Below are 25062 nucleotides of genomic sequence, written 5' to 3' on the forward strand. Positions count from 1 at the left end.
ATGTGAGTATTCGGTCTTGCTGTAGGTGACCTTCGGTTACCGTTTACTCTTGTTCCTTTTTTCAGTTTGCCGGCTTTTGGGTCCTGATTGTTTCTCTGCTCTCGCTCACGCGTCCGTGCTTCGAGTCTTCCGTGCTACTCATCGCCGTTCCCTTAGCTCCGATATCTGTGTATGGTATCCAGGTCGCTTCCGAAGTCTCGACTGCCATCGGGGCTGTCGCTTCGCTATTCTTCACCTGTACAAGCCAAAAGTTAAGGGGTCTATAGCTGGTAGGGAAGAGGTGCAACATCATAGAAAATCTAGTAGGGTCTCTTCTAGCTGTATTTAGACGCGCCCAAAGACGATCGACCCAATATGAGGCAGTTCACGACAGTGTGAGACCTTGACTAGACTTTGAAATCGACAATCTGAAGCTGTAATTCTCACGGCATGGCATTTCGCAACTGCTCTACACCCAGCCTTCTCGTCAATGCCAAGCTCCATTCAAGTACTCAGTGATATCCATCTTGAAATTGAGAGGTCACAGGACACCATCGAGTATGAGACTTTCAAGGTTACACCAGTGGCCCCCATATTAGCCTTACTGGGTGACATTGGAACCGCAAACGACCCCCGTCTCTTTGAGTTCATTAGAACACAGCTCCATCAATTTAAAGCCGTATTGTACGTTCTTGGAAACCACGAGTTTTATTGGAACAGCTATGTGAGATCTATCCTGCCTTCAGAACCTGATGATCATCTGATTGCAGCGGCTGGCTGTTTAGGATAGCGTTACCAAAGCGTTCGAGGATTTTGAGGACTCCATTACCGCCGAACGCGCTTCGGGGTCCTCTCCTACCTTAGGGGAATTTGTCCTCATGAACCGGCGATCTTACTCGCCTGGTCCAGAGACCAACACTATCATACTCGGCTGCACTCTCTGGTCCGCTCTCAATCCCGCGGACTTGGAATTCCTGATATGGGGTCTAAACGATTTTAGAGCTATCAAGGGCATGAACCCTGAGGTATTTTGCAAGCTGCACGAAGAGGAAATCTCCTGGTTACGCTCAAAAATCGAACGAATCAAGATTGATTTTCCTGAAAAGGATATTGTTATCCTTACACATCATGCACCTACCGTGGACGGGACGGCGAATCCGAAATACAAGGGCGGACCGACTAACAGTGCTTTTGCCACGGAATTAACTGGGGAGGGCTTCTGGGGTGAACCGATCAAGACTTGGGCTTTTGGGCATACACACTGGACCTGTGATTTTGTACGGGGTGGGATCAGAGTTGTGAGTAATCAGAGAGGATACAAGCATCGCATCGACGAACAAGCAGAGCCATTCGATGGCAAATTTGTGATTGAAATGGGCTAGATTTGAGGTTCAATTTGTACGTACGTTACTTCAATTCTCCATCACTCTAACCATTCAGATTAGTCAACCTCTTAGACCTGTGCTGTACTATCACCGATCATGTCCTAGAGAGGTTACAAGGTATATTCCTGGCTCTCCACCGACAGAGTGTATCGTCGCAATCGGGCTCCCCGCCTTGGTTCTTGCTTATCATCGTGGCGTAGCTGTGTAAGTTTCGTTATGGCTGGGCCGCGCTCTCAATATCGTCAGGTGCTATCAGTCGCAAATTCTGAATTCCGCACCTCATTTTCAACGTTAATTGTCTTCCCCTGGCCAACAGACCTCAGCTCGATGCAAACCTTTTAAACTCGACCGAAAGTTTCTCAGAACGCAGTTAGCTCCCGTGTAATCGATTAGCTATGAAACTCTAAACTGAGACAGCAAAGTCTGGGCTCGCTGGGCGTGAGACCCAGTCTTACTTAGTTATGGACGCACAAACAAGTCTGAGACTACGCCGACTGTTAACAAAATTTTCACTTGCCAATCCCACTTCTACATGCACGCATTACTGCTTAGTCTCTCGTGACGGGGTTTGATCTGGAACTTGGTAAATGATTATTATACAAGATAACGCACACAAGCAAGGTGTGGATTCGTCAAAACCGTGAGGATAAATCATAAACAAAAACAATGATGTTGCAAGGCAAAAATTTCCTGATGACATATTGCTTTGCGGAAAGCAGGTGGGTGGTTGAAGAAGGTTTGTTTTGAGAGAGATAATCGATGGGAAACGGACGGAGGGAGAGACCAAAGGCAGCATTGAAGGGGCTAAACTTTCACGTCCTCCTCAGGCTCCAGTTCTTTCTTATCGGAAGTATGACCCCCCTCGGTCGCAGGGCCCGACGTGCGCGCCTCAGCTTCGCTTGGTGAGGGCACAGCAGCCCCAGCAATCTTTTCTACATCCCCATTCTTCGAATTTCCCCCATATTGACTGAAGTCCATTTTCAATACGGGCATAAACAGCGCTACGAAGAATCCCAGTACCCCAGCAGGGACGCCAATAAGGAAAACATCATTTAGCGTATCGACGTATGCGTGCAAGACCGCTGGTCGATCAGGAGGTGGCACGACCTTCCACACTGCATCGGCGGCGTTCATCACCGCGATAACTAGGGGTCTGGGGAGGTTAGGGGCATACTTGTGAATGTTGACCTGGATCATATTCTCGAACACGGATCCAGCAACAGAGATTCCAAATAGTCGTCCAGTGAAACCTACAAAGACGACGACTCCTGTAGCAGCGGACATCAGTTGAGGCTGATCGCGGAATTCGTACTGCGTGATCATGATCGTGTTTTGGAGGAACATCCCTACTCCGATACCGACAAAGACTTCGTATCCCATGAGTTTGGAGATGTGGTCAGCAGGTGTGACGGAATACAGAAGCCCACATCCTAAAGCAATAAAGACAGGTCCAAGGAGGATGATAAGGTAAGGACGTCCGAAATGGGCAATGAGCCGGCCGGTGAGGATAAGGGTAAAGACTTGGACAATGATCATGGGCAGGAGGCGAATACCAGCCGCTGTGGCAGACACGCTGGGTGGGGAAAAATTAACGAAATGTGAATCCGGTAATCTGAGGGAGTTCAAAACCTACTTATATGCGGCCTGGAAGCCGACCGAGAGATAATAAACGGCAATCATGAATGCACCCCATTCGAAGAATGAGACTAGCGATGCTCCCCTCAGTGTTGGATACTTGAAAAGCTTCAACGGCAGCATCGCATGGTCCGCCATATACGCCTCCCAGGCAACAAACACTACCACCAGTACAACGCTCATGACGAAACACGCAATAACATTCCCATCGTTCCATGGTTTAGTCACTCCTCCCCATTGCGGCCCGAGGATGAAGACAACTCCCCAGCAAAGCGTTATCGCCACACCCATCCAATCGCATCGCGCAATCTGATTCACCATGTGATAGCCATACCCTCGGTACGTCTCAGCTCTGCCATATGGGTGCCGAGTCTCGAGGAGAATGAAAAGAAGGCAAAACGCGATACCTCCGATAGGGAGGTTAATATAGAAACACCACCTCCAACTGACATGATCTGAGAAGGCACCACCGACAAGCGGCCCTAGTACCGAGGCGACCGCAAAACATATTCCGATGAGACTCATGTACATTGCCCGCTGCTTGAGCGTAGTTATCTCCGTCAGTACGATCACACAGCTGACAAAAACCCCTGCCCCTCCCATGCCAGCAATTGAACGTCCGAGGATCAAGACAACCATGTTGGGTGCCGCGCCGCAGACGAGGGAACCAAGTTCAAATACCGCGATAGCAAATAGAATCATGTGTTTGGAAGGGAAGATGGTGAGCAATTGGGCGTAGATGAGATTGAAGGAGAGCATGGTTAAGAAGAACCCATTTGCAAGCCATGAAATTTGGGTGAGCGAGTGGAACTGGTTCGTGATTTTTGGTATAGCGGTGGCAATGATGAGTTGGTCAAGCTAAATAAAATAAGTTCACAATAGCACGTCGCCCTTCGCTTATCAACAAACCACTTATCGTGGGGATACGGAGAGATTTCACTCACCGCAAACAAGAACACAGACAGCATGAGAGAAGCGAATATAAAGACGAACCGCGGTGTCGAGTATTCAATGACAGCGTGCCCGCCTGCATCAGAATTTACTGGTTTATTAAGGCCACTATGTGTAGTTCCTGATAGGTTCTTGCTAGATGTGTTTGCGTCAGTGGACTTAGGAGCAACGGAAGTGGGATTGGTATCGGTGGCCCGGCTGGGAGAGTTCTGAGGCGGGAGGGCACTCCCCTCCTTGGGTGACGATGATGGCATTACCCTGAAGGTGATCGGTGTGGAATGTGCGCCCTGGTAGGAGTGTCGGCGGTGAGGGAGAGAGGAAACGACGAGTTTAGGCGATGAGCTTGCGGGGCATTGATATTTTGACCTAGAGATATGGTTGTCTCATCACCTGAGCGGTCCATTCAGAGAGCTAAGAACAGCGAGCCGAGGAATCACAACATGAATTCAGTTTACCCGCACGTGCCTTGCCAGTTTGTGCCGCCTCGGCATCCCTCAATTGCCCCTTTTTCGGCGCTACCTAATAATATTGTCCTGTCTTACTCTGTCTACCTGGGCCGCGCGTCCTCGAACCTGCATTTATTCTGCAATCCCTCATCAAGGCATCTTTAGCAATCTGTACAGGCTTGTGCATTTTGTGCATTTTGTGCATTTGTCCGAGCATCTAATCCTTGTGCTCTGCCACTGGTGGCCGTATCATTGAATTCCAGAAACGGGTAAGACAACAATAACACACAATAAATTCGGCCAACTCCGCTACAATACAGCTCAGGCATGACTTACATAAAAGCCATCTCGTTACTCATTCCGACGTGGGTCACGCTGGCCAGTCATCAGGATGGCTTTATTATAGCGGAGTTGGCCGAATCTATTGTGACTGATCGGAATGTTGTGCGCTGCGGTGTGACGCGGCACTATCACGTCATCACGAGGGCGCCGATGGTTCATCATCATCATCGGAATATTGAGTACTTAACTTACCAGATTTACATTAGCGTCGACTAGTGAGTACTGAGGTGCATGAGTATTTAAGTAGTGTTCAAAATCTAAGCACTCACTCAATACCTTCCCACCCTCCGTAGCCTACCACGAACGAAACGCCCTGCACTCATGCAATAAGATACAATCGTTAGGTGTTAGGTCCAGCTCAAGGAAAGGTTGTATCGCGGACTCCCGAGGATGCGGCTCCGCATCGCAAGTCCCGGACGGAAAACAGTTCTACTTCTCGTTATCGCGATCAGGTCCGAAGTCGCTACGGATACCCTCGTTCACAGCTCTATGCGAATCGCCGTTCTTCGAACGCGAAGTTTCCATGCCGCGGGTTATTTATCCTCCCATAGTGCTTGGTTACCATCGATCTCCCACGCCTCAGCACACAATAAAACCATTCCATCGAACTCTTCTCTCCTCGTCTTGTCAGAAAAGCTGTCTTCTTAGGCCAGGAGGTGTCAGCCTCTCGGAGGGAAGTATGTCGCCAAACGCCGCTGTCGGGATTCCGAGTCTCCCTCCAATGGCGTCAAAGGGCGCATGTTGTTCGGGAAAATCGAAACCCCCCCCCCAGTAAGCTAGCCATCGCCAGCCTTGGCGATAGTGCAGGCTATGCCCCTTTCAGGCTGAGGACCCAAGGCTCGGTCATCTGAAGGGGATCTGATTTCTCACTGCCTGTGATAGGGGATGACTCGACGACCTGAAGCGCCAGATTGCTGCGGTATTAGGAAGCGCCACGACAACTTGCCGGTAGAAAGATTTACTCTGGGGATGCCTCATCTCAAAAAGGCACGGGGCAACGGGGACTAGGCGGGTCTCCCATCCGCACCGAAGTTGACAGGAACATAAGTTCCCGACAGTCTTGTGCTCTTCTTACGAGGAAGACGAGCCAGTCTCGTCAGATATCTGAACAGATACTTGATCCCCTCAATACCTCAGTCTACGCATCCTCAGAAGCTTATCTATCTCGTGGTTCATTCGCACAACAAGCGAGAGAGAAGAAACCCGGATCTCACTTGCCAATGGCGGTCTCCAGTATCGACATTCAATTGTCCAGATAACGGGGCAGTGGTATACGAGCATGAATATCTAAGTGATGGGGAGAAGAGATACACGTGCATCTAACATATAAATAATGCGTAAGGGCTGTAGGGATAACAATGGTCCGATGGTTAGTTAGAGGGTCAGACTTCGAGAAATGTTTGCCCACCACGATGGTCTATCATTCACGATCAGGCCCGAACTGGCGATAAATGTCCTGGTTGCACCGCTGCAAAGCCCGGTGCGAATCACTGTCTCCAACCGTAAGGTTCCCATAAACGTTGTCCCATAGCACTCCCTTGTCAGCGATGTCACACGCCTCTGCATTCAGACCCTCCACAGGGAAGCCAGCTTTTCTGAGTCTGCTCTCCTCGGCTTTCCACGGAGGCGGGGGATCCGACTTCGACCGAGAGGATCTCGTCCTGTCGGGACAGAGTATGTCGTCGAACATAGCTCTGGGGAGCCCGAGCCCCCGCTGGCGCCGGCCGAGTAGATATCGGCGCAGAAGCTCAAACCCTTCAGCCCAGTATACGCCCGCCAAAGCTATGGCCTTGAGACCTGGCGCCAGTACAGCCTGTCCCTGACGCCAGTTCTCCAAGTTCAGGATGAGAGGGCCAAGCATCACCGAGAGATCCGATACAGAGACGTTCGTGGCGTTGACTGGCATTCCACAACCGAAGAGCCGGATAGTTGTAAGGATGGGAGCAGCTGCGATCACTTTCCAGATTAGCGACGAAGGAACGCAGTGGAAGGTGACGTGTTCAAGAGCCTTCATTTCAAAGGGGTACGGAACAATATTCATCTCCATGCTTGGTTCGTGCTCAAACGATGTACAATACTCGAGCGACCGTGCATTTGGGAATGTGCAGAGGCTCACCAACCGGTCGAGAGAGTGATAGCGCTGGCATCCGAATAAAACGTGTTGCATTTTTGGAAAGACGCCTCCATGTGGCAAGGGGGGAGAAGAGTCCCGAATATCATGTATCCGCAGGATCTGTAGATTGGGACAGCTGCGAAGGATACAGAGAACCTGAGAAGTGGTAAGCCCGATCCCGACGCCTTCTTCCTCATTGGGGTGGAAACATCCGATATTGCCACGACCGTAAGGAACGAACTCCAGATGGGTTAAACGGACCGCAGTTGACAACGAGGACATGAATTGGGTGGTGTCCACGGGCTCCCCGCAAATCCTGAGGCAGCGAGCCCGGGGGATCGAACCAAACAATGTCCTTGCAACCCTGGGTGGTTCGTAAATACCAGAGTCCTTACAGATACAAGGGTTATCTGTGTCGATTGTAATATACTGGATGTTTTCCGTGTTAGGAAGAGGGAGAAGTGGTTCAAGATCGACTTCCGAAAGATCCAGGTGCCGGACACGGGGGAGGTTCTTCGCTATGATGTCGCGCAGGAATCCAACGTGGGGGGGATAAATGCGAACTGGATCGGTCTTGCCGGCGCCACGACGATCGACTGTGTGGAGGTCGAATCCCCACGTCATTGGACTACTTAATTGAAAAGAGATTCGGATGACAGCGTTTTTGGAACGTGCGATCCACGTTCGAAAGTAGTCCAGTTTGTTGTCCTGGACCTTCATGTCCTCCTCTGAGAGTGGCGTTTCACGGTTAAATGGGATAAGAGTAGTATAGATGCAGTTCCACCAAAGAGTTGGGAGCGCGAGAGTTAGTGACCTCCAGTATCTCCAGGTGTGCGAGATACTGAGGAGGGTATTATTGTCCTCATCTACTGTGGCCTGGGAGAAGACGCGTGCGAGCACATCGTGGGGAAGTTTGTGAATAGGATGGGGATTTTGGTTGGCTGAAGGGGCGGCTTCGCGTCGGCGACGAGTGTCATGCTTAAAAACGTTTGTCAGACACAAGTAAGAACACGATATGGAACTGCGGCTTACAGATCGCATTACGGATCGCATGACTGCTTGGAGTGGGACTGAAAGCAGATGATGGACAATTTGTTGATGAGCTAAATCATTGGATGCTCCACATTTAAGTGAAAATGCGAAAAGGAGTGGCGAAGGCGGAAAGAAATGATATGGCGATTAAGCGCTTTGAACTTCAGAAACCCTTGACCTTCAATGGGCCAGGGATTGAAGTAACGCTATATCCTTGAGCCCTGTCAATCTTGGGGCCGCAATAAGTGGAGATTGCCCTATTATTGAATGGTAAGTGATGGCAATGGTGATTGTTACTATAACTTCAGTGAACGCCCCATTGTGGTTGAACCTAAAGCCATCCGCTTTAAGTATTTTCAATCTCGCGCCACCCACTGGCCCTGGGTGTTTGGTAGCTGTGGCAGAGCAGCATGAGTTCTGGAATCGTTTCTTTGGGAATTGTCGGGTGGCTGCCCATAGAAATCACGGCTTGTTCTTCTGGGGGGGGTTGAATTCGCCGTACCATACTATTGATGGGAGGCGTGTCAGCGCTTGAGTGACAAAGACCAAGTTATTAGCGGCATTCGTCACCCGACTGTATTTTCTGTTTTGCCTACGTAACCCTATTCGGAAGTTGTGACTGTGAGGTTTAATCCGAGCGCTGCTCGCATTGTTTTGAACAACGCTACGAGATATTGCAGCTGCGCCCTCGGAAATTCCTATATTCCTGTTATTCGTGTAGCCCTTGTCTTGGGTAGTTACAAGAGGGCTAAGGACCAAATCCTCAATACTCAGGTCTAATCAAGGTTACCTGGAAGCGGCCATATAAGGCCAGGTGTGACCCATACATACAAAGAGTAAGCGCAAGGGAACAAAAGGTGGTGGGGCAAGACCAAATTGAAACCCTAAAGCAAGCAAGTTACAGGTGGAAATTATAGTGCACGCAAAAACGAAGCAGAGTTAACAGACAAGAGATCACAGACGAGATAACTATGTATCTGAAAAGGCGAAAATTACAGAAAGGAGTGTCGGGGAGGGGGTGGGAGACAAGAAAAAGACTGGCAAAGAGAGCGCTAAGGGGCAAGTGAAATTATAAGGTCCAACTGCGGAAGAAAACATTGTCAGCAGTGAGTCAAAGCAGCGCGTTACTAGTTTCCGGCGGAAGTAGCGGCAGCGGGTCAAGGGTGTGAGCCCGGACAACAGGCAGCAAGATCTCGGAGAGCGCGAAATACCGGGCGATAGGGAAAGGAGGAAGGGGCGCTGTCAGGGCCCTTTATAAGTCTCAGTTTAATCCCATTTCACGTGACTAATCAGGTGGATCCGCGCGCGCCTCAGAGGAGGCCGTCTTGTTCTGCACTGTCGCAGTGCGGATGGAACAAGACGGACGAAACCCTCCTCCGGGCCCAAACTTGGTCTCAGACCAGCTGCGGGAAGAGACAAGTTGCATCCGGGAGCGAGATAAATAGCGCACCTTATCCACTCCCCACCTGCCTGCGCAATCGTACTACAACGTCTAACTGGTAAGTTAACGGTAGTGCGATGAGGCTTCTAACCGTGTGTGCTGGCCCCGCTCCTCAGGCCTGCACACGGTTATCCCTGCTCTCGCTATCCACTAAACGCGCGCTTACTCTTACTTTCATAGTTCTTAACTGAATCTCCGCGCTTATCTAATCGAACTCGATCATCTATCGATCAACTACGCTTACATCTTATGTCGCATCATGCAGCTCAATCCATCTCCCGCGACAATGCGTTCCAGTCACTGCTCGAGGCCGCGAGTACGGTCGAGCAGCTCGATGAAGTCGTCAGGCGATACAATGCCAACCAGATCCCACTTAGAGAGGCGTACGCTACCCTCTCCGAAGCCGTCGCTGCGGATCAGTCCCTTAACGAGGAAGAGCGCAGGGAAACGCTCGTCCGATACGGCGACGAACTGGAACAGTCAGCAGAGGCAAGGATCCGAGCTCGAGCACGAGGAGACCGTGACCTCGATGGAGGTATCGCCCGACAACAGACCTCGGCCGAGCAGGATGGGACTGTCCAATCGAACCCTAATGTCACGACTCGGACTACCTCTCAAGTCAGACAACCCACCAATCAAGCCAGTTCCGGACGGCTCCGTGGAAACGAGGTTTTCAAACGAGTTGCCGACGAAGAAAGTGACCATCGTGCCGAGTATGCGTGGAACTGGAAATTCGGGAACGGAGGACCACCTTGGGATGCCAGCGAGGAGGCCATGCTCACCAACGCCGAGAAGACACAACTCCTCAAGAACGCGTACAACACCAACGTCAAACGTGCCGTCCGAAGTCTCATCTGTCGGGGCGGTCAACCTGAATTCCCACCATACCTCTGGAAGGACATCCTTGGGGACCGACTCGTCGACTTCGGACACTTGGTCGAAGATAGGCGCTCCCATGCCATCCGATATGAAGACTCCGTTGACCTCGGGAATGGGGTTCAAATCTCGACTGGGTCGAGTAGCCGGAGCAAGACCAAACTGGCAAACGAATCACAATGGACGGAGGCGTGGGACAAATATGTCGCTGCGGTTGTATGGGCATACCCCCACCGTGGTCCGGAGCTCCATGAGTACCACCGTCACATCGTCAAGCGTTTCAGCAGAAACCGGAATGTCGCCCTCAACATCGAATACGACCAGGCTGCAAGGAAGTTCTTCCAGGAAACCCACCGAGCATTCTCCGACATTAATGCGCTCAACGAAATCATCCACGACATCTACCTCGGAGGAGGAGACGGAGATACCCGGGGAGAAGGTAAGCCTGGAAAGTCGGCTGGAGAAGCAGGGAGCGACAAGGCGACCGGAGCTGGGGAGAATGTCACCAAAAAACGAAAGCGTGGCAACAATGATTACCCGATCTGCCGAGAATTCAACAAAACGGATGGATGTCGACGCTCCGAATGTCGCTACCTCCACAAGTGTGGATCTTGTGGATCCAGTGCCCATGCCGAGCCAAAGTGTCCACAGCAAAAGGAGAAGACAACCACAGGATCTCAATGAGGCCGAGGAGAAGAGCAAACGACCAAGATACATGAGGTTCGTGTTCGGTCAGCATGATATTGGTCAGACACCATCGGCATCGTACACTGAGAGTGCTCAACCTGTCCCGAGCGTCCCTCAAAGTGATTATAGATATCAAGACATCACTATGACTATCAAGGACAACCCGAGCCTGTTCAAAATCGTTACCCCTATCAACGTTGACCGTTTCGAAGTCCTCCTGAAATCACACCCGAATCGTGATCTCGTCAGATCTGTATGTGATGGACTGCGGACTGGGTTCTGGCCCTTTGCAGATGTCGAGGACCCGAAGAGCGTACCGGTAGGAATTGTAGAGCGTGCGAAGGGCGCTCCTGAATTGGACGATGAATCAGTCAAATTCCTTAGACGGCAATGTGCTGCCGAGATGGGCCTGGACCGATACTCCGAAGCGTTTGGGGACCAGCTACTGCCTGGGATGGTGGCGCAACCTATTTTTACGGTACCGAAGAAAGGCTCATCGAAGCTGCGGCTTGTCAACGACCATAGCGCAGGGGAGAAATCCCTGAATTCGCTGATCCCGAGTGAAGGCGGGTATGTAGTCCTGGACAATCTAACTGACCTTGGGACCAATATCCGTGCCGTCATGAAAGAGAATGGAGGAAGGAGGCCAGCTTTTCTCTGGAAATCTGACGCATCTCAAGCTTACCGACGGCTACCAATGCACCCACGATGGCAGGCACGGCAGGCAACACTGATTAACGGGAAGTACCATGTGGACCGATGTGCAGTCTTCGGGAATCGGGCCTCTGGCCGGCTGTGGTGCTTGTTCTTCGGACTCGTATGTTGGATTGGAATCCATGTTTGCGGGATACGAGGTCTACTTCACTATGTCGATGATGCATTCAATGCAAGCTTCGACAGTGAACTTGAACTTTATCCCCCATACAATAGGGAGTTACCACGAGGCCAGACAAGATTCCTTAAATTGCTCGACCACATCGGAGTCCCACACGAGTCGGCCAAGCAACTCTTTGGGACCCAGCTTGAAATCATAGGCTTCCTCGTTGACGCAGAGCAACTCACGATATCCATCTCAGAAGAGGCAAAGGGAAGATTCTGCGCTGCGATACGAAAGTTCGTCCTTGACACCCCGGACAATCTGCGAAGGCAACCTCTGAAGGACTGGCTGAAGACCCTTGGGTATGCGAACTGGGTCCTCAACGTATTCCCACTTCTCAAGCCGGCGCTGAACTCGTCATACGAGAAAATCGCAGGGAAGCGGATGATGAATCAAAGCATCTATATAAACAAGCAGGTACGAAATGACCTACTATGGTTTGCTGATTCAGTAGAGCGGATGGAAGGAGTTCGCATGCTGAACGCCGAATCATGGGGGCCAAGCGATGCTGATGTGGTTGTATGGGGAGATGCCTGCAAGATTGGGCTCGCATTCTGGGCACCGAAATACAAAGCTGCGTATATTGGCGACCCGGTAACCCAACCTGACGAGGCATTCAACATATTCTACAATGAAGCTATCACAATACTCGCGGCACTCCAATGGTCTACAACAATATTCCCCCCACCGAAGCGACTCGCAATCTACACCGATTCGACAAACTCACTGAACATTTTCAACTCGCTCCGCGCGACAGACCTGTACAACCCAATCCTCATGACGGCTGTCTCGACACGGATAGAGCACAAGATCGACCTCCGCGTCTTTCTAGTGGAAGGGAAGCGGAATGTTGTGGCAGATGCACTGTCGCGACGCAATTTTGAATTGGTGAAAGGTATGTACCCGAAGCTGGTCATCAAACACTTCATGCCTCCGGCGCTTATGAAGCTGGGGGCATTGAAGAAATGAATGATCAGAGGCGCTCCAAGACCCGTCAACCACAGCGCGAGCCTTGGTCCCTGGAGCGCCTCCGGGAGGCTCGAGCAGCTGCCCTGGGAGCCGCTCTTGAGCCTAGCACTGCTCGTACCTATATGTCAGCGCTAATGTCTTACATCAATTTCTGCGACCTCCACCATTTCCCATTACGACCAACGATCGACACACTCACCTTTTACATCGTCTACATGTGTGCCCACATCCAACCAAACTCGGTCTCTTCGTATCTTTCAGGTATATGTTCGGAACTTGAAGCATACTGGCCGGAGGTCCGCGACACTCGCAACTCAAAACTCGTCTCGAGAACTCTAACTGGATGCTCCAAAATGTTCCGCACTCCAGCTGTCAGGAAGAGGGCTCTAACCGAAAGTGACTTGCGGACCGTTCTACAATCAATCCCACCTCAGCCTTCACATGACGATATGCTCTTCCTTGCAATCACCTTCACAGGATGGCACTGCCTCATGCGGCTTGGCGAACTAGTGGACAGCGACTCGGGGGCACTGCGCAACTACCGAAAATCAATAAGAAGATCTTCAGTTAGATTCCACTCCAAACCGCGACCTCACTACGCATTCATCTTACCAATGCACAAAGCGGACAGGCTGTTTGAAGGCTCAACGGTCGTGCTAGAGAGACGAGACAGTGACTTAGACCCCCTGGGAATCTTCGAACAATACCTGAACGCTCGAGACTATCGATTCCGACACCTCCCCGATTTATGGCTGCGAGACTCAGGAAAGATCCCCACCCGGTCCTGGTTCTTGGGCAGACTGCAAGGAGTCATCACGACGGGAGATGTTGCAGGCCATTCCTTGCGCTCGGGTGGTGCAACGGCGTTAGCACTTGCAGGTACTCCTTTGGAGCGGATACGCGCTATTGGAAGGTGGTCTTCAGAAGCTTTCCTGATCTACCTGCGCCAAAACCCGATGCTGATCCAAGGCACATTGGGAGGACGATCAGCATTCGACGGCCAGCGTGCAGATCATTGAGTCTAAGTACTCACCACCAACCACCCCTCCACCAGCCATTATACGTGTACAAGTTACGGCTCGCATCGCTGGCGCACAATCATACGCATTGCAGGTCCATACGGACCGTGTCCACTAACTCATGGACCGCTCACGGAACCGAACTGATTAGTCTCAGTTTAATCCCATTTCACGTGACTAATCAGGTGGATCCGCGCGCGCCTCAGAGGAGGCCGTCTTGTTCTGCACTGTCGCAGTGCGGATGGAACAAGACGGACGAAACCCTCCTCCGGGCCCAAACTTGGTCTCAGACCAGCTGCGGGAAGAGACAAGTTGCATCCGGGAGCGAGATAAATAGCGCACCTTATCCACTCCCCACCTGCCTGCGCAATCGTACTACAACGTCTAACTGGTAAGTTAACGGTAGTGCGATGAGGCTTCTAACCGTGTGTGCTGGCCCCGCTCCTCAGGCCTGCACACGGTTATCCCTGCTCTCGCTATCCACTAAACGCGCGCTTACTCTTACTTTCATAGTTCTTAACTGAATCTCCGCGCTTCCCACCTCCTTCCCCATCGCCTCCGTTGCGTTACATCATTTTTTCACTTGCTACCCTCTCCTGCATTTACTATTAATGTATTTAATTGACGTACGGCTCGCATCGCTGGCGCACAATCATACGCATTGCAGGTCCATACGGACCGTGTCCACTAACTCATGGACCGCTCACGGAACCGAACTGATTAGCCTGGCCTAAACAACGTGAGCGCCCTCCTTAACAGCGAAAATTCAGTACGTACCTCCATTGAATGGTCCGCACCAGCATACGAAGTTGCGCGACAACCCTCAAGGGATCGGGGATCGATGAGGGGAGGCATGTGAATGCCACAGCGAGCCGAGAGGGCATAGCCAGGTTTCCCAGAAAGTGGCAATCGTAAATGGGAAACCTAAAGTCAGCTGCGAAATGAGAACATTAAAACTTGCGACTGATATAGCAACCAGGCTGGACATTCAGCCATACCGGAATTAGTTGCCCAGCTCAGCAGAGACTAGCCAGTCCCACTGAATGCCAAACAATCGGGAAGAGGTAGGTGCAAAACTCCGCCACGTCCAACTAAGACTTGAAGCTGCAAGAATCCATCTCTGACAAATCGTCCATATGACGCTATATACTGTACATATGCAACACCCTGTGAAAAGGTTACAGTTTATGCAAAGTTCACGATAGCAGGAATATCGGTCTGTGAGGCCGGGGTACTGGTGGGGTAGCTCACAAGTGGGACCATTGAATGCCTGAGGGCTCGGTGAATATCATGCAGTGCAAAGTCCTCGCTCGTGTCGTCAGTGTCCGTGGGAATTTTCTTCGAATGGAACCCGTGGGAACGGGGACATTCCGTGTTCAGAAGATTTTGCCACACATTACCCCTCATCGTCTGGATATCGAAAAATGCCGCCCTCAGAGACATCGGCATCGGAATCGACATCTTTAGAAAACAACACGGCCTCGTACTTACGCAATGCCTCCTTTACTCGCTCAGCACCACCACCTTTCCTCAACACCGACGGACCTTTAACCGCTTCCGACTTGCTTACCTCTGATAATTTTGATCCTACCAAGTTGCACCCAATGGCAAACTTGGGAGACAACTTGGATTTTCTTGTTTTGGAAGATGATAAGCGGAATCAACTTCCTGGTGCTGAGACTGCACTGCCAAGCCGTGGTTGGACCGATGATTTGTGTTATGGGACTGGTACTACATATCTATCAGGTGCTTACTATTTTCAGGGAAATCTCCTGCAACACCATTAATCCTTCCTTCCTGGAATTAGGATTAGCTCTAGGAGGCCTCTGGGGATTACGCGAAGGTGGCACTCGCCAACTCGCCGTATCAAATTCACGGTTACGGTTGAACAGCATCCTCAACTCGATCACTCGAAGAGGTTCATTCATGGGTAACTCGGCTGGTGTGCTAGGTTAGCTAGCAGTCTTTTCTTCTACAACACAAAAGTCTCATAACCAAACAACATCGACTTTACAGCTCTTATATATAATGCCATTAATTCATCTATCGATCATTATCGGGGGAAACATGATACTTATGGAGGAATGGCAGCCGGTGCATTGACCGGAGCGCTTTTCAAGTCGACAGGTAATTGTTTTGCCTTTCAGAGTTTTCTTGGTGCTTTGATCCGGTGTTCACATTCACCACTACTACAGCTGGTGTGCGACCTATGCTCGCTGCTGCTACCCTCATGACGGGGGCCGCTGGTATTTGGAGTCTAGTTAAACGATCTCTATTATAACGCGGTGGCGCGACCATCGTTGCAATTATAATTACTCGGAGAACATGTAACACACGGCAACACCTGGTACATCTTTCTAACCGAAGGTCACAACACCTTCACCTTCAGTAAGACCGAATACTTACATTCGGAAACAAGTTGAACTATTGACAAAAAACCAAAGAGTCAGAAAGAAGAAAGGCAGCACACAAACAGCGAACGGAATAAAGCATATGGCGGATGCCAGAAAAGACAAGCTGATGCGTGCAAAGCGCTAACATGAACGCAGGCACAGGCCGAAGCGCAAGTAAGCGCGAAGGCACGAGGGCCGAAGGCATTAAAGCCGAAGGCACGAAGGCCGAAGCATCCAACAGGACGCGAGCAAAGAAAAGAAAACAACGTACCCAATCAAAGAAGCAACGAAAAACACCTCCGTGAAATGATAAGAGACACGAACTGAACACACACAATTGATTAGTATTCGAAGAGTCGTAAGCATGTATAGCGTACGCAAGGTCTGATAAAATCCCAGGTGTGCGGCGGACACGAGGGAAATCGAGGTGCTAAGACCCAAGTCTCATTTAAAGAGAAGAGATGAAGCGTACTAAACGATTTGGCAGATGTCGACGGTGATTGGGACTCTTTGCGGGCCCTGGAGTAGAAATCGAGTTGCATCTCTGCTGGACTGAGGGCGTTAGAACTCCGTATAATCTGATCACCGTACCAGGCTCCCCAAGCTTGGTGGGGCGTAAAGTCCGTTGGCTCTACTTTCGATTTGTTCCTGAAGAGGCAACGGCCGATCTGCTGGATTTAAGCTTTGGCCCGCATGATGAATAAGGCGTCGACTCACTCTAAACTCTCTACAACGTCACAAAAGTTGCCGGTCCCAGAGTATGTGTTGGACTCAAATTTGCGATTACTGAGTACATCGCATCCCCAACAACTCTCTGTGTCTACGATTGCAAGTACTCTTGCATCAGGATAAAGGCAGTCTTATTCAGCCTGATACGGGTGATATCTTTGAGCTCGCGGTTGACCCAGATGACGTCGAGGCAAAAGCAAAGTGAAAGTGAAAGATAGATTCCTGATTGACTCTACTCTCAGCATTGTGAGCCAAATCCAGGCCAGAAGAGGGATTTCAGTTGCCCATCCTTGTTTGGGCCTTGTAATTGCGATCGCGTGTCAACCAGGTGTCATGTCCAAAAATCCCGGAATTCCTATTTTGATTGACGCAGTTCAGCCTCTATTGTTCATATACAACAATGTAACCGAATAACCATACTACGCAGTTAGTGTTTGACTCTAGCATGCACATATCTCTGGTACAATTTAGAAAGATTTCTTGTTGCTGGTGTATGACCCTTGAGGAACATGCTGGGGGATGTATTTAGGATTAGTCCGCATGGCTCACAATAGCACCTCGAAAGACTTCAGTCAATTGCTTAGCTTGTGGTCGATCCAATGGCTCCACATTCCAACATTGTTTTAAAATGTGAAGCGGAAGGAGTGACTTACACCCTTCCAGCTGTTCAGGAGCAATAGGCGGCGTGCCGCTCACAATTGCAGCTAAGAGGGCCTTGTCGCTGCGGATGGTTTCATACGGTCTTTTGTCTAGTAAGATCTGGGCATGTCACAAACTCGTAAACTTTAGCAACCAATGAGCTCCCGGGCCTCTGACCTCAATGCAAGTGCACCCGTAAGCGTAAATGTCAGCTTCCATTGTCTTGTCCTCACGATCCAGTAATTCAGGAGCTGAGAAGCGAAGGCTCATTCCAACAGTCGTGAATGTGAACCCTGTGGGATTATTGTCCAAGATCCTCGAGAGGCCAAAATCACAGATACAGGCACGTCCGTCGGAGGCGATCAGAATATTTTGCTGAATAACTCCAATCTCAGATTCCCAGCCATCCTGTAAGCAAGCAAAACACTCGCCCCCTTGATATCACCATGTACGATTGGGGGAAGTTGCGAATGGAGATATTCCAATCCTGATGCTACTTCAGCGCACTTGGGAATGTCCGTCAATTCCCCAATCCTCCAAGAAATAGAGAGATAACACGCACAATCATGCTTCTGTTAGCACTGGGATGGTTTTTGAGGAAGCTGATTGCGTCCCTCTCTGAATACCAAGGAGAGACAAAACCAGGGCCATGAACACCATTCACGTAGCCCAGTAGTGGAACCAAGTTGGCATGGCTCAGACGCGACCATACACGCATCTCTCTTTTCAGGCGCTGGAGTATGACATCAATGTGACTGCATCATCCCGACACGGGCAGGCGCACCTTCCATTGTTTCTCCTGAGGATTCGAATCCTGTGAATACAATAAGTGGAGCACTTTCACAGCAACTTCCTGGAAGCGCTCAATATTAACTTCGAACTGGGACGCAACAAATGCTGACTTGGGTGGGAGTGCCCGGTGGGTCGGGCACCCATGTGCCTTTGTACACGAGCGAGTATCCTCCTCTGTCGACTTGGCGCATCGAAGAGATTTGTTGTGTGAGATCACGGCAATCAAATGCACCCAACACCTCTACCTCCTCAACTTCACCCGAACGAGTAACATGACTCTCAGTTGGGCGTTTGACAGGGGTTGAGGGTGAAATTATTAGAGGGGTGGCAACTAGGCCCTCCTTGACTGACTTCTCTGGAGTCGGGGGACCGGATACTCGTGTAGCGCCTGTAGAGTCGGCGAGCAGGTGATTGGCGGGTGACGCACGAGTGTCAGACTGGAGGGTCGGAGCGGGGAGGACGGAGAGTAAGTGGCGCGGCTCAGCTACTGATTGGCCAGGAGCGACCACGCTAGCTGATGTAGAGGTCGACCCCAACCTGAGAGTTTGAGCGATCAGCAGTTTTACTCTGGTATAATAAGCAGAAAGGAACTAACCGGTCTTTAATCTGCTTAGCCATGGTCAAGAAAACTTGTTCCACATTAGTTGAACTCTTCGCGGAAGTTTCAAAGAAGGGAATAGCCAACTGGTCGGCGAATTCCTGGAGAAATCGCACACAAAGGGAGGCATCAGGATACCCCAGTAGAGGATACGCAAATACCTTGGCGACGGTGTATTCCACAACCTTCTTGCTCGTCAAATCTGACCTAGTTCCAACCAAGAGCTTGTTCACCCCTTCAGACGCATACGACTGAATTTCCTGTAGCCACCGCGTGACGTTTGCGAATGACTCTACACAATTACAGTGCCGCTAAGAATCAGTATGACAAGTGAGAAGGAGGGATGGATGCCTCATACTATCGTCCGTCACATCATACAGGACAATAATCCCATCTGCACTCCGGCAAATCGAGTAAGCCACTGGTCGGAAACGCTCGTAAGCTATGCACGATCGTTTCGAGATGATTATCATCGCTGCAACTGATTTCATAATAACCGACCTGCTGTGTCCCACTGGAGAAAGCAAGTTCAAGTTAGTCCCATATCAGGGAAGCCGAGTAACGCAAAGTTTATGCTTATAGTACTGCTACGTGAGGGGTACCGGATGGGCACTCATCACTTGAGGATACGCCACCAACACCATTTGCTGTTCACAGGAGATGAACTTACAATCTGCAGCTTGACGGTCTTCCCTTCCAGTTTTATGGTACGAGTCATAAAGTTGGCACCAATGGTACCGACGAAATTCTCGGTATAAGTTCCATCTACAAAGCGGAGCAGTAGACTAGTCTTCCCAACGGCCACATCGCCAATCAACACGACCTTGAACAGCTGGTCGCATTCGTTGTCACCATTCGGAACAGGGCTGTGTTGCCTAACTGGCATCTCTTGAGTAGGAGAAAAAAAGAAGGAGCGGAGGGAGTGGCGTAGCCCAGCCACCAATTGGCCAGGAGTTGTCATGCTGGCTTTTGAGCTATCGCCAGCTGATGTGGGGGTCTGCCCTAATCTGAGAGTTTGAACGATCAGCACCGTTTCCCTGGTATAATAAGCAGAAAGGGACTTACCGGTCTTTAATCTGCTTAGCCATGGTCAAGAAAACCTGTTCCACATTAGTGCCATTTTTTGCCGAAGTTTCGAAGAAGGGAATAGCCAATTGATCGGCGAATTCCTGGAGGAATCGCACACAAGGGGAGGTATCAGGATATCTGGGTAGAGGATACGCAAGTACCTTGGCGACCGTGTATCCCACAACCTTCTTGCTCGTCAAATCTGACCTAGTTCCAACCAAGACCTTGTTCACTCCTTCAGACAGATACTGGTCAAGTTCCTGAAGCCACCGCCTGAGGTTTGTGAACGAGTCTGTGCAGTTATAGTACCCAGAAGAATCAGTATAACAAGAGGGAGGGATGGACGTCGCATACCATTGCGCGTCACATCATACACGAGAATGACCCCATGTGCACCGCGGCAATATGAGGGATACATTGATCGGTAGCGCTCTCGGGCTATTTACAATCGTTTCAGAACAATTATCATCGCTGAAACCTAATTTCATAAAAACGGGCCTGCTGTGTCCCACTGGAGAAAGACGTTCAGGTTCGTTATCAGGCAACAGCACTAGCTGGATGAACTCACAATCTGCAGCTTGACGGCCTTCTCTTCCAGTTTTATGATGCGAGTCTTAAAGTCGACACCAATGGTAGCAGGGGAATTCTCGGTATAGGTGGCATCTACAAAGCGGAGCAGTAGACAAGACTTCCCGACGGCCGCGTCGCCAATCAACACGACCTTGAACACGTAGTCGTATTCAGGAGCGTTCATTTCTGGATATTCTGAGTGATTAGATGGTGATATCGCAAGCTCAAGCTCAAGTAGATTCGAAGAGAGGGTAGAGGTTGGACACGGGTTGGAGATAATCTTCAAGATCGGCGCCAACGGCGTTTACCGTAATGCCTCACGTCTGCAGTAGAGCCAGTTTGTTCCCCTCCATCCTGCAAACTACACTCTTCGCTCATGACTGTCCCTTTCAATGCTTGAATGCATGAGACACGCGCACAGTGTCATTTCTGTTGAAAAACAAGGTTACGCCAGCGAGGGTAGGTGATGGAAGTAGACCGCTAAGTTTATTAACCTGATGTAAATAACCGTAATTACACGATTCGAGCTTGACTTCCAACAATTTCGCGTCCGTATATGATACTGCATGCTTACGCGTAACACACATATATATATGTGATCGTGTTTCATTTGCAGACACACACTATCGGTGAATCTGGGGGCCCCAAGTCGGCCTGCACCACTTGCAGATGTATTGGTTTGGGTGTTCGCGAGCTGATATCAAACTTTTGAATATTTTGACACCATCCAATCGTGTTGCACCTTGGTGAATGTTATTTTGATATTTGTGCTGCCGGTGTTTGGCTGATTGTTTGATTTAATTAGTTCTCTACTGTGCGCACCTCGGGTTGCGGGATCCCCACGCAATGGTCGTCGAACCATCCGGCACTTGTTCACTTGTTCCTGGAACCGCAGAATTGAGCGCGGGTTGTTTTGGGACGTCAGGCATGGACTGGGCCTGCGGATCAATTCGGGCTGGGAACGTTACTCCGTACGTTCCTACTGTGTGTAGCTGGTTCCCTATTGTACCATGCCAAGGACGATATGTAACTAGAAATGCCTGCTACGCAGCCCTGACCTTGCTTGAGACCCGACTTTTTTGCATCCGCTTCCTGACAACGTAAACTGCCTCCACAACATAAGTTATTTTGATTGACACTATCGATACTGAGTAAAATGAGGATTGAGATAAATTTTTTCTAATAAACGTTTAAGAATGAGAGTTATGTTTTGTGTGTGGAGCAATAAATATCAAATGGTGCGCATTTAGCAGAAAGAGTGTGTAGCGCAGAGTCAAAAGCATGGTGAGAGTTGACGTTCTTTTCTAGTGGTGGCGCTGGCGCTTTGCCGGGGAGAATGATGGTCCTGAGAATGCACGCTTTGAAGGTGACCCGTTCTCTGCACGGCCAGCAGTGATGATCTCAGCTTCCTTCAATACAATAATTTCACCAACTTGCGCCGAAAATGTGGCACGTCCTCCAATCAGGTGGCATGTTAGAGTGAAGGAGAGTTGCACAGTTGCCCCCCGTAGCACAGACTCGTATTCAGAGGGGGGGATCACACCCTCAATACCCTCACGATAGGCCTTGAGGGGATTCGTATACCAGTGTCCACTTGCTACCATGCGATCACGAATGCCTATATTCGACTTGGACACTGGCCAGTGTTGCAGGCCAAATTCATCCCCGAGGAATGCATCGTCTATACAGAAAGCTAGTCAGTCCATTGATACTTATATCTTAACTGTAGGAACACACCAGGGTCATCCTTGCCGACATCAACGTCGTCACTCTCCTGATCAACCCCACCGGTAGCTGGAGGGTTTTGTTAATATAAAGTGAATTAGATAGTTTCACTGTAAACTTACTTTTCACTGTTGGCTCGGGAGTGCGAGGAACAAGAATGCATGGCCCAGCTGTCGTAGATCCAATTGTCTGAGCCGGGGGTGTACACGCTCTTTTTCCTAATATTGTGAATGTTTATCAGATTATATCAAGTCTTTCAATTCGTGTACATACTTTTCTGGCCCAGTTGTGGAGCACCGGACTTCACTATGTCGGCACTATCTTCAGCCACAACTGGTTGCTTACTCCCTGATGGTTCGGAACCAGGAGTCGACGCGCTGCCTATGTAACAAATAAACCAGATATCCGGATATGAAAACATTATGTGCCAGGATTGCAAAGTTCATACCCTTTCCCCCATCGAGAGTGGAGGGTGTTGGCGTATGCGAAGTGCCTAGTGTCATAAATATGGAAGAATACAGAGGAGCGAAACTTCAGACTACTTACTGGCCAAAGCCGACTATGATGCTCAAGTGAACAAGTTGAAGACCGCAGAAATATAAGAAAATGACATTACCTCAAACATCCGGTGGATGATTTTTATTTCAGTGCCAAGGGTACCCTCGTCCGTGACAATGGAGTAAACCGAAGTTTGTCCTTCGCGTACCTGCCCTTCCAGTGCCTTCAGATTCTTAACGTACACTGGGAAATCTTCATATCCAAGGATATCTTCATCTCCAACACGTTCCAGTCGAGCCCAGGAATTGGCCTTGCCCATGGCTTCTTCCTCTGTAGTTCTTCCGCCAAAGTTCACACTCGCAGCTTTAGCTTTGAATCCACCATCAGGAGAGAAGTAAAAAGGGCTTCGGACAACTTTGAAACAACCGTGCAACAAAGCGGGGGGAGGGTTGTGTGCAGCTGGCGTCGATTTGTGAGTGAGCACATGGCATCGACCACCTTTGGAATATGACCATTTGAGCTGAGAAATCACATCTGGGTCGCCCAAGTAGATGCCATCGATACGACTGCGGAGCTCGTCATTGGATGGTAGAGTGGGCATGGGTTGTGTGAGTGCACGGAAGGGTGTTGTGGGGAGGAAAGTCGGTGGGGAGATGCTGCCTACTTTTAAATCTATGAATTTGGACACATTTTCATCACAACTCACATATGGTGTGTATGACAGAGAAAACCACTCACTAAGTCGGCATCGTACAGTTTCACATCGACCACCGCATGTAAGCGCCATCAGTGAAATAAAACGGCCGGCACAGTCCCTAGCAGCTGTTGTGTCATTTAAAAACTGGTGTAATTCATGAGTCTTCCCTGACAAAGTGGTTTTTTTTCAAACCTGATTAGCAATGTCCGGGCACACCTCGGTCAAGCAGGTAATCACCTCCTGTCAGCCTAGCCTCTCAAGACCAATCCGATGCCAAACATATTTATGTCAGGGCCAAGACCGGGGACCTAGAGCATTTGAATATGGGCACAATTCGGCACCGCTTCACCATGTCGAAGTAGTGCACTTATGTTGGCAATACTGAACTCAGTCCATTAAATGTCTGCATTTTACGTGCTCTAGTCCTCGTAGTAGACATAGCCATGTTCAAGATCTCGTCATTCTGACATGGGTGACAAATATTAGTTTATTAGATTGCAAACTCGATGCATTAATCTCACTTTGTGGGTTATCGGAAATGGGCTTGAGCACATCCCTGTCAAGGTGAAATGCGATAGTGTCCAGGCACTGGTCAAAGTGACCTGGGATCTTGTACAATTGTTAGCGAAGAATGGAGTGCGAGGTTTTGATGGAAAATACTTATCTTCAACTCGAGACAAATCCGACCTGTTACATTTCACCGTAGATGTGCGACGTGACGGTCTCTAAGCACTACTCAGTGCACCTTCACTGATTATCAAAGAATACACAGTGGAGTTTGAATAAATGAAACTTACTTTCAGCTTTCAGGTCGGTCAGTCGGGCCCGTGTGGGTGTACAATGGGCGGAGTGTCGAGATCTTATTTGATAGGTGTGAAAAATGAACCAATGTTCTGATGGAAAGAACTTACATTTCGACAGAGAATTCTTTGGTTGTGCCTGTTTCGCTTGACATTATGAGATTATCCATGAGCACACTTATTTGGTACTAGAATACCTGTTTGGGGCTGCGCGCGTTAAAACATACACGTTAGCAAAACATATCCCCACACCACCTTAACAGCTTCTCGTCATGAAGGATTGGCTCTCTCCTCTGAACATGGAAGAGATCAGGACTAAGTGCCGTGAGCTGAACATAACACTTAGCAGTGCGGCATGCAGGAATCGTTTGAAGTTAGTGGACTATTTGCGATGCCTCGAAGTTGACAAAAAGACGGAGCTTGAGTTACTGAGAGAGAGGAAACTCTCTAGAAACGACATGGATAAGCGAAAACGGACAGAGACGGCTGTTGGAGGGGGCAGCACAGAGGTGAAATTAGGCAACGAACGATACCCGACACCCAGTGCAACTCACAATACAGCCAACATGATGTTGACACCCATGAATAAGCGAAAACGAACCGAGTCATCTGTTGGAGGAAGTGGTACAAAGAAGACAAAATTAGGTGATGAACGATATCCGACACCCAGCGCGACTCCCAACACAGCCGAAGTAGTGTCAGTGCCCTTGTTCATGCAACTTCCTAGTGCAAAGGAGATTCGTGACCGTCGCATCGAGTTCCTGGATGCACTTTCATCTGATGCTGTCGCTGAAGTTGTGT

General features: G+C 49.8%; 8 protein-coding genes across 8 annotated transcripts; 2 read left to right on the forward strand and 6 right to left on the reverse strand.

Moving 5' to 3' along the window:
- Positions 1 to 433: 433 nt before the first annotated feature.
- Positions 434 to 1807, forward strand: EI90DRAFT_2973360 (uncharacterized protein). The gene is made up of 3 exons (XM_039055773.1): positions 434 to 703; positions 765 to 1377; positions 1437 to 1807. The coding sequence occupies exons 1-2, from the start codon at positions 470 to 472 to the stop codon at positions 1359 to 1361; spliced, it is 831 nt and encodes a 276-aa protein (XP_038915030.1). The 5' UTR covers positions 434 to 469; the 3' UTR covers positions 1362 to 1377; positions 1437 to 1807.
- Positions 1808 to 1887: 80 nt separating this feature from the next.
- On the reverse strand, positions 1888 to 4030 carry EI90DRAFT_2996862 (major facilitator superfamily domain-containing protein). The gene is made up of 3 exons (XM_039056223.1): positions 3944 to 4030; positions 2998 to 3857; positions 1888 to 2937 (listed from the first exon to the last, which is right to left on the reverse strand). Exons 1-3 carry the CDS (start codon positions 3965 to 3967, stop codon positions 2169 to 2171), a joined length of 1653 nt encoding a protein of 550 aa, XP_038915031.1. The 5' UTR covers positions 3968 to 4030; the 3' UTR covers positions 1888 to 2168.
- A 1742-nt stretch (positions 4031 to 5772) lies between these two features.
- On the reverse strand, positions 5773 to 8067 carry EI90DRAFT_1336561 (uncharacterized protein). Its single transcript, XM_039051687.1, has one exon. It carries the CDS (start codon positions 7902 to 7904, stop codon positions 6159 to 6161), a length of 1746 nt encoding a protein of 581 aa, XP_038915032.1. The 5' UTR covers positions 7905 to 8067; the 3' UTR covers positions 5773 to 6158.
- Positions 8068 to 15100: 7033 nt separating this feature from the next.
- Positions 15101 to 16105, forward strand: EI90DRAFT_1336954 (Tim17-domain-containing protein). Its single transcript, XM_039051689.1, has 4 exons — positions 15101 to 15498; positions 15566 to 15703; positions 15769 to 15879; positions 15948 to 16105. The coding sequence occupies exons 1-4, from the start codon at positions 15177 to 15179 to the stop codon at positions 16031 to 16033; spliced, it is 657 nt and encodes a 218-aa protein (XP_038915033.1). The 5' UTR covers positions 15101 to 15176; the 3' UTR covers positions 16034 to 16105.
- A 176-nt stretch (positions 16106 to 16281) lies between these two features.
- On the reverse strand, positions 16282 to 16561 carry EI90DRAFT_3061605 (uncharacterized protein). The gene has a single exon (XM_039060573.1). It carries the CDS (start codon positions 16509 to 16511, stop codon positions 16350 to 16352), a length of 162 nt encoding a protein of 53 aa, XP_038915034.1. The 5' UTR covers positions 16512 to 16561; the 3' UTR covers positions 16282 to 16349.
- A 500-nt stretch (positions 16562 to 17061) lies between these two features.
- Positions 17062 to 19251, reverse strand: EI90DRAFT_1336697 (kinase-like domain-containing protein). Its single transcript, XM_039051688.1, has 9 exons — positions 19065 to 19251; positions 18901 to 19004; positions 18416 to 18842; positions 18298 to 18327; positions 18076 to 18246; positions 17945 to 18019; positions 17691 to 17888; positions 17295 to 17633; positions 17062 to 17229 (listed from the first exon to the last, which is right to left on the reverse strand). Exons 2-8 carry the CDS (start codon positions 18921 to 18923, stop codon positions 17406 to 17408), a joined length of 1152 nt encoding a protein of 383 aa, XP_038915035.1. The 5' UTR covers positions 18924 to 19004; positions 19065 to 19251; the 3' UTR covers positions 17062 to 17229; positions 17295 to 17405.
- On the reverse strand, positions 19153 to 20695 carry EI90DRAFT_3061616 (GTP-binding protein ypt1). The gene is made up of 9 exons (XM_039060574.1): positions 20540 to 20695; positions 20474 to 20482; positions 20443 to 20446; positions 20326 to 20409; positions 20133 to 20263; positions 19969 to 20072; positions 19574 to 19910; positions 19262 to 19417; positions 19153 to 19195 (listed from the first exon to the last, which is right to left on the reverse strand). Exons 4-8 carry the CDS (start codon positions 20387 to 20389, stop codon positions 19391 to 19393), a joined length of 663 nt encoding a protein of 220 aa, XP_038915036.1. The 5' UTR covers positions 20390 to 20409; positions 20443 to 20446; positions 20474 to 20482; positions 20540 to 20695; the 3' UTR covers positions 19153 to 19195; positions 19262 to 19390.
- Positions 20696 to 21845: 1150 nt separating this feature from the next.
- EI90DRAFT_3124938 (uncharacterized protein) lies at positions 21846 to 23365 on the reverse strand (the record flags this gene model as incomplete). Its single annotated transcript, XM_039063769.1, has 7 exons — positions 21846 to 22222; positions 22279 to 22335; positions 22389 to 22484; positions 22540 to 22647; positions 22715 to 22759; positions 22813 to 22825; positions 22883 to 23365. 7 exons carry the CDS (start codon positions 23363 to 23365, stop codon positions 21846 to 21848), a joined length of 1179 nt encoding a protein of 392 aa, XP_038915037.1.
- Between the last annotated feature and the right edge of the window lie 1697 nt (positions 23366 to 25062).

This window comes from Cantharellus anzutake (assembly GCF_015039405.1).
Source record: "Cantharellus anzutake strain C23 chromosome Unknown EI90scaffold_30, whole genome shotgun sequence".
Taxonomy (NCBI): Eukaryota; Fungi; Basidiomycota; class Agaricomycetes; order Cantharellales; family Hydnaceae; genus Cantharellus; species Cantharellus anzutake.

Coding starts and splice junctions, on each gene's coding strand:
- EI90DRAFT_2973360 (XM_039055773.1), top strand. CDS start 470: ATGCCAAGCTCCATTCAAGTACTCAGTGATATCCATCTTGAAATTGAG. Junction 704..764: donor AGTTTTATTGGAACAGCTAT/GTGAGATCTATC, acceptor CTGGCTGTTTAG/GATAGCGTTACCAAAGCGTT.
- EI90DRAFT_2996862 (XM_039056223.1), bottom strand. CDS start 3,967: ATGCTGTCTGTGTTCTTGTTTGCG. Junction 3,858..3,943: donor TGTCTGTGTTCTTGTTTGCG/GTGAGTGAAATC, acceptor TATTTTATTTAG/CTTGACCAACTCATCATTGC. Junction 2,938..2,997: donor GGCTTCCAGGCCGCATATAA/GTAGGTTTTGAA, acceptor TTCCCCACCCAG/CGTGTCTGCCACAGCGGCTG.
- EI90DRAFT_1336561 (XM_039051687.1), bottom strand. CDS start 7,904: ATGCGATCCGTAATGCGATCTGTAAGCCGCAGTTCCATATCGTGTTCT.
- EI90DRAFT_1336954 (XM_039051689.1), top strand. CDS start 15,177: ATGCCGCCCTCAGAGACATCGGCATCGGAATCGACATCTTTAGAAAAC. Junction 15,704..15,768: donor TAACTCGGCTGGTGTGCTAG/GTTAGCTAGCAG, acceptor TCGACTTTACAG/CTCTTATATATAATGCCATT. Junction 15,880..15,947: donor AGCGCTTTTCAAGTCGACAG/GTAATTGTTTTG, acceptor CCACTACTACAG/CTGGTGTGCGACCTATGCTC.
- EI90DRAFT_3061605 (XM_039060573.1), bottom strand. CDS start 16,511: ATGCTTACGACTCTTCGAATACTAATCAATTGTGTGTGTTCAGTTCGT.
- EI90DRAFT_1336697 (XM_039051688.1), bottom strand. CDS start 18,923: ATGGCTAAGCAGATTAAAGACCG. Junction 18,843..18,900: donor GCTAAGCAGATTAAAGACCG/GTTAGTTCCTTT, acceptor TCAAACTCTCAG/GTTGGGGTCGACCTCTACAT. Junction 18,328..18,415: donor CACCGGGCACTCCCACCCAA/GTCAGCATTTGT, acceptor TTGTATTCACAG/GATTCGAATCCTCAGGAGAA.
- EI90DRAFT_3061616 (XM_039060574.1), bottom strand. CDS start 20,389: ATGTATCCCTCATATTGCCGCGGTGCACATGGGGTCATTCTCGTGTAT. Junction 20,264..20,325: donor GTATGATGTGACGCGCAATG/GTATGCGACGTC, acceptor ATAACTGCACAG/ACTCGTTCACAAACCTCAGG. Junction 19,418..19,573: donor AGACCGTCAAGCTGCAGATT/GTAAGTTCATCT, acceptor TGCTTTCTCCAG/TGGGACACAGCAGGTCGGTT.